This window comes from Lipophrys pholis, assembly GCF_963383615.2.
Source record: "Lipophrys pholis genome assembly, chromosome: 22".
In the NCBI taxonomy this organism is placed as follows: domain Eukaryota; kingdom Metazoa; phylum Chordata; class Actinopteri; order Blenniiformes; family Blenniidae; genus Lipophrys; species Lipophrys pholis.
The window spans coordinates 4,580,608-4,591,245 of NC_137644.1; the positions used below are offsets into that span (position 1 = coordinate 4,580,608).

Here is a 10,638-nt window from a genome sequence, read left to right on the forward strand (position 1 = left end):
CTGTCTTTTACTCTGAAGGTTTCTGTCTCTAACATGAGCTTCTGAAGGTTTCTGTCTTTTACTCTGAAGGTTTCTGTCTCTAGCATGAGCTTCTGAAGGTTTCTGTCTTTTACTCTGAAGGTTTCTGTCTCTAGCATGAGCTTCTGAAGGTTTCTGTCTTTTGCTCTGAAGGTTTCTGTCTCTAACATGAGCTTCCGAAGGTTTCTGTCTTTTGCTCTGAAGGTTTCTGTCTCTAACATGAGCTTCCGAAGGTTTCTGTCTTTTACTGTGAAGTTTTCTGTCTCTAACATCAACTTCTGAAGGTTTCTGTCTCTAACGCACCAGATTCTGAGGGTTTCTGTCTCTAACGCACCAGATTCTGAGGGTTTCTGTCTTTTACTCTGAAGGTTCCTGTCCAGTGCAGGGTTTACACATAAGGCAAATCAAGGCAAAGCAAAATAATTTATAGAGCACCAGTCAAAAATGTTCTCATTGTGAACAGCAGCGTCCAGCTTCTGCTGAATCTCCTCTGCTCTTGTTACTGAGAGGAGTGCCTACACCTCGTCAGAACACCAGGGGGCAGTGTACCGTCGACATTTCAATAAACCAGCAAACTAAATAACCAGTGAGCACAAAGCGATGAATGAGAGCAACAGAGGGTAACATGGTTGATGAGATATTTAGATATTGTTTCTTGTCCAGAGTGACGATCGTCACCGACCGACCAGCAGATGGCTGAGTTGCAGCTCCTCCTTATGGAACCAAACCGATGTGCTCGGTACCTCAATGGAGGAATGATGCACAATGTAACAGTTGGGTCGGTACTTTCAGTACTTTCCACAACTTTTGTCATGAAAACGCATGAAAACCCAAACCGTACCAGCACATACTGAGCAGTGGAAACAAGACTTTTGACTGGTTTGAGACTGTTCCTTCAGAGACTGGACTGGTTTGAACTGGTTCAGACTGATTTTCTTTCCTGATTCTGGGTCTGTGCCCCAGGATTACCTTTCCAGAGGAAGCAGGGTGAGCGACAGGATCGGACCCTGAAAAAGTGAAAGAAACGCCCTGAACCAAGTGTGTGTGTGTGTGTGTGTGTGTTCTCCAGGTGAGTGTACAGTGATGGGTATCCCCAGTGTGACCACCAACCTGTCGGGCTTCGGCTGCTTCATGGAGGAGCACGTCTCGGACCCGACTGCCTACGGTACGTCTGGATGAAGATGGGGTCTGACTCAGGTGCTCCGTCCATCTTCATCCCTTGACTGTGTTTCTGTCAGGTATCTACATTGTGGACCGACGCTTCCGTTCTCCCGAGGAGTCGTGTAACCAGCTCACACAGTTCATGTTCAGCTTCTGTCAGCAGTCTCGTCGTCAGCGCATCATCCAGAGGAACCGAACCGAGCGGCTGTCTGACCTGCTGGACTGGAGATACCTGGGCCGGGTCGGTGTCTGCTGCCTCTGGATCTAACGCTGCACTGCATCCTCAGTCCTCCTCACAAGATAACTCTTTATCTATTACGTCTTTCATGTTTTGTTCACTCAGTCTACAGAATAGAAATCTGCTAAAACAGACATTAGATGAGACACCAAGACGTATCCATATACCTTCCTACTTCACTTTCTATGGCCGATTCTGACCAGGCAATCGTCACCCTGAGTATTTAAATCTACCACCAAGCCTTTTGTACCATATAGAATTAGTGCCTGTCCACACGAGCCAAAACCATTTTTTCTCCACAGCGTTCTCAAAAAACATTCTGTACACATGTTACTATGAACACGTCTCAACACGATGCCTAAGGGCATGTAGTACATATGCCAGGCCTTTAGGGGGAGCTGTGACTCACCATATACACCAAAAACACAGAACACACCGAGCTCAAAAACACGGACAAGATGAGGATATTTCTGCTCCTCCGCTTACTGGAGAAATCCAACATATGGCCTCATTAAACCTTCAGTAGCTTCTGCAGCTTGACCCGGAACATGTCGTCCGCCATTGTTATGGTTATTAAGTGACGCGAGTGGAAAGGGTCATGGCGGGGAGAAGAGGGGGCCGATGACATCATCTTTTTCTGCATCTTGCCCATCCACGGGTTTTAAAATATGCCGACTCTGGGACCCCTGTTAAAAAAAACGCTGCCCCTTGTTGATTGATTGACCAAAAACGATCATAGTTGCTGACGTTCCTCTTGTGATTGACAGTTCTACATAAATGCCCGACATATGGCCCTGAGCAGAGCTTTCCCGGAGAAGTTCAAGACCGAGCCGACGGCCTCTCTGAAGGTGAGGACCTCGTCCTGCTCGGACTTCGTGTTGCTCTCTTGTCTGTGTGGTTCTGCAGTCTGAACGGTCCGACCCGTCGGCGTTTCAGTCTGATCATCACACATGTGAGCATCATTGTACTGACTCACACACAGATCCATGTTACACACACCTGTCAGCTTTAATTGACAGTCTAACATTTGGACTTGTCACCAGGTGGACTTCAGATGGAATTACAAGTTACAATGCGATGGTATTTCATTTTGTCTGAGACTCTGAGAGTCAAAAAGGATCAAAAAGCATCAACGAGCCCCATAAAACCTGCAGACAGAAAGAAATACATCATTTATGGACAAATGTCATATTTTCTAGTAAAAAAGAAGATAATGTGTGATTAAAGGTTTCAAATGGCTCCTAAGACTTTCCATCTGGGATTATTCTATTCTATTCTATTCTATTCTATTCTAATACACACGATTGGATAATTAGTGTAGGGGCGATTGTATTTCAGCCAACAACAACTTATTTAAAGTTACTCCAGAAATAATCTTTTAAAAGATGCTTCCCATAAAAGGGTCTCACCTCTGTACAGAGAATAAAACCAAAACACTAAAACAAAATCATCACCAACTCATTTCCACTCATTTCAACCTGCAGTTTCCCAAATCCATCACACCAAAGTCGATATGTTTACAGACAAACCAGAATCTGGATCCATCGAACTGATGTCATCTTGCAAAAACTGCCGCAAGGGTTTCTAGGATATCAAAGATGGCGTCTTGGCAGCTCCGGCCAAAATATCAACATTTGACCGATTCAGCCTGAAAAAAATCCAGACTTCCTCAAAGAAAGAGGGTTCAAGTCTGAAATGTAGTGAAACTGATGGCTGATGGTTTTTCCAGTGAGACTCTATGATGAGTTTGCAGTAATCAGAAATCTTGTACTATAAAGGTCAGGAAGGGATTTCGTATCAAAGGAAACAAAGTTAGCAGGTTTTTCATTTCATTGAAATGAAGCTCTGATCTGATCCAGTTTGCTGTGAATTCAGTTCTTCATGAGGCACGGCGGTGGCAGCATCATGCAGTGCGGATGCGTCTCAACAGCCGGAGACACAAGAACTTTATTATTTTGGTTTGGTTTGTTTAAATTAATTTAATTTATGTTGTATTTATGTTAATATACGTCTGTCTGACGTCAGACAGACGACGTCAGACAGTTCAGGCAGGCTGTGGATTCTCCTGGGTGTTTTCCTGACCTGGTGTTTGTCTGGCAGGCGGAGGGCTTCCGGTACCCCCGGCCCTACTCGGTGCCCCCCTCTCCCACCACCTCCATCCACTCCACCCCCCACCACAGCGACGTGGAGGACGATGAAGATGAGCACTACGACGAGGACGAGGAGGCCGAGAGGGACCGGCTGAACATCAAGTCTCCGTTCTTTTTGGAAGGAGTTCCTGAAGGCAAGAAGAAGCAGCCAGGGGAGGCAGGAAACTGAGAGCCGGCACGTTTCATCCTGCAGTCACAGTTCAGCCCCGTGGTTCCGTTAAAGGATGTTTAAAGACTTCAAGAGTTTGATGTCACTGTAGATAAACACCCCAATGTGCCATTTCCATTTAATAAAGTCTATTGATCCTCATTAAAATGTCCAAGGATTTCTATTTCTACCTTCAAAGTACTCGTTTCTGTAGAAACTGGCTTCAGTCCTTCCTTCTATTCATCGTGTTGCATGTTCTCAGTGTCTGTCAAACACTTTTCTTCATATCTTTAAGACAAATGCTTTAAAGAAACAGCGCTGTGACCAGTAAGAGTGTTAAATAAAGAAACATACTTTTAGTCTTTACTTCACCAGACATACAGATATTTATCCCCCAGACGTCAGTGTGGATGTTTCCCCATTAACCTCTTGAAGAAATTAGTTCTTTATCTATTTGCCTGTCTATATTTCTTCTCACTCTTTCTTCCTACAACCTGAGAACATCACACAGTCAGACGAGAAGTGCTATGAATTCAACCGTTTTTATTAAAACATCTCACTGCAAACATAGTCAGAGTTCGTATTTACAAAAAAGATGGTGCAGAAAACTTCCTGCTCCACCATCAGAAGTATTCTCTCTTCCACACCGGCAGCTCCTGGAAATACAGCTCGTCTGGGTTTTCATCAGCTGGAAGGACAAACAGACAGAAGAGACTCTGGGATCAAAAACAGTTAATATAAAGAGAAGAAAGTTCACGTCAAAGAAATAAAATAAATACATTAAAGCAAGCAATTGAGCTCTGAATGTTAACGGTTAAAAGATATCTGCTGCACACAGGCTCGTATTGATGTGGTGGAGGTTGTTCAGGGATAAACTGCAGGAAAGATGAACATCTGAAATTTGCATGTTTTGGGACATCGCTCTCGGACAGAGGAAAAGAAGGTGTAGGGACGGAAAAAAGGAAGTGTAGGGTCGAAAGACAAAAGAGAGATAACAGAAAGAAAGTCAGAATAAATGAGAGAAAAAAGGCAAACTCAAAAAGATTGGAGCAACCTGAAGATACAGGAGAAAGACAAGACAGAAAGAAACCTAATGGGAAAGAAGTGGATACCATAGAGAGCTCAATAGAAAATACAATAAAAAAGATAAAATGGAAGGTAAAGCAATGAAAAAAGAGAAAGAAGACAGAAAGAAAGCAAGAGATAAATAGTTTCTTTGCTCTAAAACATTTGCTAGTTGATGTCCTGCAGCTTAGTGACCAGACCGGAGAGGATTATGGTGGTGAATGCTGAACTAGAGTCTACAAACAGCATTCGCACATAGTTCCCCTTCCTAGTGTCCAGGTGGAGCAGGACTGAGTGTAGCAGGTGGTTGATGGTGTCGTCTGTGCTCCTGTTTGACCAGTAGGCAAACTTCAGGGGATCCAGGGAGGGAGGAGGTGATGAAGTTTGTGACTAGTCTTTCAAAACAATTCATCATCACAGAGGTAAGAGCAATGGGCCGGTAGTCACAAACACAGTTGGGCAATGGGCCAGTAGTCATCGGGACAGTTGGGCAATGGGCCGGTAGTGATTAAGACAGTTGGGCAATGGACCGGTAGTCATAAAGGCAGTTGGGCAATGGGCCGGTAGTCATTCAGACAGTTGGGCAATGGGCCGGTAGTCATTAAGACAGTTGGGCAATGGGCCGGTAGTGATTAAGACAGTTGGGCAATGGACCGGTAGTCATAAAGGCAGTTGGGCAATGGGCTGGTAGTCATTCAGACAGTTGAGCAATGGGCTGGTAGTCATAAAGACAGTTGGGCAATGGGCTGGTAGTCATAAAGATAGTTGAGCAATGGGCTGGTAGTCATAAAGACAGTTGAGCAATGGGCTGGTAGTCATAAAGATAGTTGGGCAATGGGCTGGTAGTCATTCAGACAGCTGAGCAATGGGCCGGTAGTCATTAAGATAGTTGGGCAATGGGCTGGTAGTCATTCAGACAGTTGGGCAATGGGCCGGTAGTGATTAAGACAGTTGGGCAATGGACCGGTAGTCATAAAGGCAGTTGGGCAATGGGCTGGTAGTCATAAAGACAGTTGAGCAATGGGCTAGTAGTCATAAAGATAGTTGGGCAATGGGCTGGTAGTCATTCAGACAGCTGAGCAATGGGCCGGTAGTCATTAAGATAGTTGGGCAATGGGCTGGTAGTCATTCAGACAGTTGAGCAATGGGCCGGTAGTCATTAAGACAGTTGGGCAATGGGCCGGTAGTGATTAAGACAGTTGGGCAATGGACCGGTAGTCATAAAGGCAGTTGGGCAATGGGCTGGTAGTCATAAAGACAGTTGAGCAATGGGCTGGTAGTCATAAAGATAGTTGGGCAATGGGCTGGTAGTCATTCAGACAGCTGAGCAATGGGCCGGTAGTCATTAAGATAGTTGGGCAATGGGCTGGTAGTCATTCAGACAGTTGAGCAATGGGCTGGTAGTCATAAAGACAGTTGGGCAATGGGCTGGTAGTCATTCAGACAGTTGAGCAATGGGCTGGTAGTCATAAAGACAGTTGGGCAATGGGCTGGTAGTCATTCAGACAGTTGGGCTTGGCTTTCTTGGTGACAGGAACAATGACGGACTGTCTAAAGCACCTGGATGATGCACTGGAAGAGCCAGAGGTTAAATATTTCTGTGAATATCAGTGCAAGCTGGTTGGCACAGGTTTTCAGGACACGGGCTGTTGCACCATCAGGTCCTGCAGCTTTCCTGGTGTTCACGCGATGAACCATCAGCATCACTTCATGCTCACATTGTCACAGTGCATGACTTGTCCTCTCTGGCGGACAGGTTGTGTGTCTCCCGGCTGGGAGCGTAGAAGTGCACATAAAAGTTACGTTTGTCTGCTTTAGAGACGTCATCAGCATCACTGTGGGCATCGGTGTTGAATATGGCGGTTCATCTCTACGGGGCCTGTTCCTGATGGCTGTTCGTCTCTACGGGGCCTGTTCCTGATGGCGGTTCGTCTCTACGGGCCTGTTACTCTGCGGTCTTTGTTGTTTTTGATGGAAGGCCCTGGCAGGATCTCATTGGTCCAGGACGATCGGCAGTAAAGGTTGAGGAATATGGTGATAAATCAATATGCACAGTCTCTCCGTCACATTTGATCGGACCAAGACAGGACACGATGAAGACCGTGGAAACAAATCAACAAAACGTTGTAAAGATGCAGGAGCTGCTGCGGCTTCGATTGAACTGACCGGCGCCATCTTATCAGAAAGAGGACGTGACGATGTGACATCAAACAGGAAGTAGATACAGAACATGGCTGGTGTATCTGGACCTGGTGTATAGAGGCCTGGTGTATCTGGACATGGTGTATCTGGACCTGGTGTATCGAGGCCTGGTGTATCTGGACCTGGTGTATCGAGGCCTGGTGTATCTGGACCTGGTGTATCTAGACGTGATGTATTTGTATCTGGACCTGGACCTGGACTTGGACTTGGTGAATCTGGACCTGGAACTGATTCTCACCTCCCTCTCTGGCCTGTTGCAGGAAGTTCAGCAGGATGGTGGCAGCCTGGTCCACACTCAGCTTCTCTGTGTTCTGGCTGCGGGTCTCTGACACACACACACACACACACACACACACACACACACACACACACACACACACACACACACACACACACACACACACACACACACACACACACACACACACACACACACACACACACACACACACACACACACACACACACACACACACACACACACACACACACACACACACACGATCTCCAGTCTGTGTGTTAGTTTTGACAGAGCTGTTAGGTGTGAGATGATCTTACCTAAGTGTAGAGTGTCATACACGTCTCCTTCTTTTCGGTCCTCTGAGATGAACCTGCGGCCCTCTGAGGAAACAGCTCACATTACAAACACATCCATGGATGGATGGATGAATCACTCACAGTTAGTGTGCAGCTGAGTGTGTGAGACGTTTTTTTCACACACACACACACACAGACACAGACACAGACACAGACACAGACACAGACACAGACACAGACACAGACACAGACACAGACACAGACACACACACACACACACACACACACACACACACACACACACACACACACACACACACACACACACACACACACACACACACACACACACACACACACACACACACACACACACACACACACACACACACACACACACACACACACACACACACACACACACACACACACACACACACACACACACACACACACACACACACACACACACACACCAAGGAGCTGTGTGATACCTACGTGTGCCCTTCAGGTACAACATGGCCTGCGGGCTCCAGTTCCTGCGCTGGAACGAGGTCTTCATCAGAAAACAAAGAGAACCGTTTAGTTAGACCCATTTCTGATTCCAGTCTGACCCCCCTCAGGTCCTGGTATTTCTCTGAGGGGGTTCTGATTCAAGACTCACCTTCGGCGCACTCCAGGACTGAGTCACCAACATAGCCAGCAGCAAGAGAGTGAGAGGGGAGGTCAACGCCACAGTCCTCAAACCCTGCAGGAGGAGGAAGAGGAGGAGGAGGAGGAGGAGGAGGAGGAGAGGAGGAGAGAAGGAGGAGGAGGAGGAGGAGAGGATGAGGAGGAGGAGGAAGAGAGGAGGAGAGAAGGAAGAGGAGGAGGAGAGAAGGACAATAGAAGAAGAGGAGGAGGAATTGGAAGATGGGAGAAAAAGGAGAGGAGGAGGAGGAGAGGAGAGGAGGAGGAAGAAGAGGAGGAGGAGAGAAGGAGAGGAGGGGAGGAGGAGAGGAGAAGAGGAGGAGGAAGAGGATGTGGGGAGAAAATGAGAGGAAGAGAGGAGGAGAGGAGGAGGAAGAGGAGGAGAGGAGGAGGGGGAGAGGAGGAGAGGAGAGGAGGAGAGGAGAAGAGGAGGAGGAAGAGGATGTGGGGAGAAAATGAGAGGAGGAGGAGGAGGAGAGGAGAGGAGGAGGAGGAGGAGGAAGAGGAGGAGAGGAGGAGGGGGAGAGGAGGAGAGGAGAGGAGGAGGAGAGGAGGAGGAAGAGGAAGGTCAGTGATCCCACTTTCCCTCTTTTCTCTTAGATCTCCTCACAGCAGAGAATCAGTGCAGCAGCTTCACTTCCAGCTTCAAACATCCAGCCTGCAGACCAGAACCAGAACCAGCCTGTAGACCTGAACCAGAACCAGCCTGTAGACCAGAACCAGCCTGCAGACCAGAACCAGAACCGGGCCGCCATATGGTCCAGTCCGGAACACAGCAGGACTTTATGAATCTCGGCTGGGGATTCAGTCTCAGCAGCTCCACGTCACACAAATAAGACGGTGATATTTGCACACAAGAGAACAGACTATTTATATATCAGTAGATAATTATTTAATAAACTGTTGTTTATTAAATAATATATAGACACATGGAAATACAGGGGGAAAGTATGGGGGGAAATACTGATAGCAGTATTAGTATTTACAGTATTCACACCTTTCAGCTCAGAGGCCACAAGCAGAACGAGGAGCGGTCAAAAAACAGAACCATCATTTATAAACCTCAAATGTTTTAGAGGAAAGAAATTCATTATGACTCGTTTATTATGTTTACAAATAAAAAATAACAAAAACTGGTCTGATCAGGCTTCATCACTCTCGTGTTCGGTCGACTCCTGCATACTTTTCTTTTTCCCCCTCGTTCTTTACTTCACTTCAAGAGTTCAATACTGTGTTAATATTATTATTATTATTATTATTATTATTGTTGTTATTATTATTATTATAATAATAACAATACATTTTTTAAATGATTCCTAATGGCATGAAAAACATAATGTTCAAACACCTTGTTCTATATTTGTGCTGACAAAAATGTCAGAAATAATGTAAATTAATCTGCTTTGTCTGGTAAAAGTTTTTATTTTTATTTAATTATTTATTTTTTAATCAATCAACTTTGCTTTCACTCTGACATTTTTAATTGAAATACTGCAACTTCCAGTGGACGATTCAGGATCAGCAGATACTTCTATTCAAAAAGTTAAACAGATCCTGATGACTGATCCCTGATCAATAGTGTAAAAAATAAAACAACATAAAAACATTGACGAGAAATTCTAAACAGAAAAATGCTGTTTTCAAATCAATTACTAGCAGACATCATCATCATCATCATCATCATCATCATCATCATCATCATCACACTGTTGATGGTTAATATGTAAAAAACATGGCTGCAAAATGTAAGGAGCAGAAGATATTTGACTTTTTACTGTATTTAGCACCAATAAAAATACTTGTTTTATTTAACCATTTTTTTCTAATTACTTTTTTTAATACACACATTTTAGATTTCTTTGCATCGAGACAAAAGGAAACTTTTAGAGTTGGAAAAAACTTTTTAAAATAAACTGCAGTAAAAAGTAGTCCCAGTTTCCGTCCCCAGACGTGTTAGATGTTACTTTCAATTGTGTGCCTTTAAAAACTTCCACCCAAAGTGAGGGCATTGTTTATATCTGCCAACCAGAATAACTTTTGGAACGAAAATATCGTCAGGAGATGCGAAACATGTGTTGTGCATAGAATTCCAAACCTCTGAGGAATGAGCGCGGTGCGTGAAGAAGCCACACTCACCTTCATGGTGTGAGAGGTGAAGTGAGTCCGGTGTTGAGCAGAGGCGCGCGGCTTGTCGGCCGCCGCGTCTCCGCCGGTTTTTATGCGTTCCGGGCGGGGAAGCCTTCCCCGTCACCGAGCCAGCAGCGATAGGTCAGCGGGGGCGGAGGGGGGAGAGTGAATGAACGGAGGAAGCGATCGATCCCATCAGGCCTGAGCCACACTGTAAATATTTCTGAATTCAAACAGCAGCTGCAGAATTAGTCACGTCCGAGCTGCAGGCCGTTAATCTGCAGCACTGCTGGTGCTGTCAC

The 10,638-nt window shown here is 45.6% G+C and overlaps 2 protein-coding genes across 2 annotated transcripts in view; one reads left to right on the plus strand and one right to left on the minus strand.

Annotated features, from left to right (window-relative positions):
- The window catches only part of gys2 (glycogen synthase 2), a 16,620-nt gene extending 12,741 nt beyond the window's left edge, over window positions 1-3,879 (plus strand). Inside the window, exons 13-16 of the mRNA XM_080491548.1 lie at window positions 1,088-1,183; window positions 1,257-1,420; window positions 2,185-2,265; window positions 3,518-3,879. Of these exons, the coding sequence (XP_080347674.1) occupies window positions 1,088-1,183; window positions 1,257-1,420; window positions 2,185-2,265; window positions 3,518-3,736 (560 nt within the window). The 3' untranslated portion in view covers window positions 3,737-3,879. The remainder of the gene's footprint in view (window positions 1-1,087; window positions 1,184-1,256; window positions 1,421-2,184; window positions 2,266-3,517) is intronic.
- A 459-nt stretch (window positions 3,880-4,338) lies between these two features.
- Window positions 4,339-10,351, minus strand: spx (spexin hormone; the record flags this gene model as incomplete). The annotated part of the gene is made up of 6 exons (XM_080491570.1): window positions 4,339-4,403; window positions 7,221-7,307; window positions 7,541-7,603; window positions 8,018-8,075; window positions 8,184-8,267; window positions 10,346-10,351. 6 exons carry the CDS (start codon window positions 10,349-10,351, stop codon window positions 4,339-4,341), a joined length of 363 nt encoding a protein of 120 aa, XP_080347696.1.
- Between the last annotated feature and the right edge of the window lie 287 nt (window positions 10,352-10,638).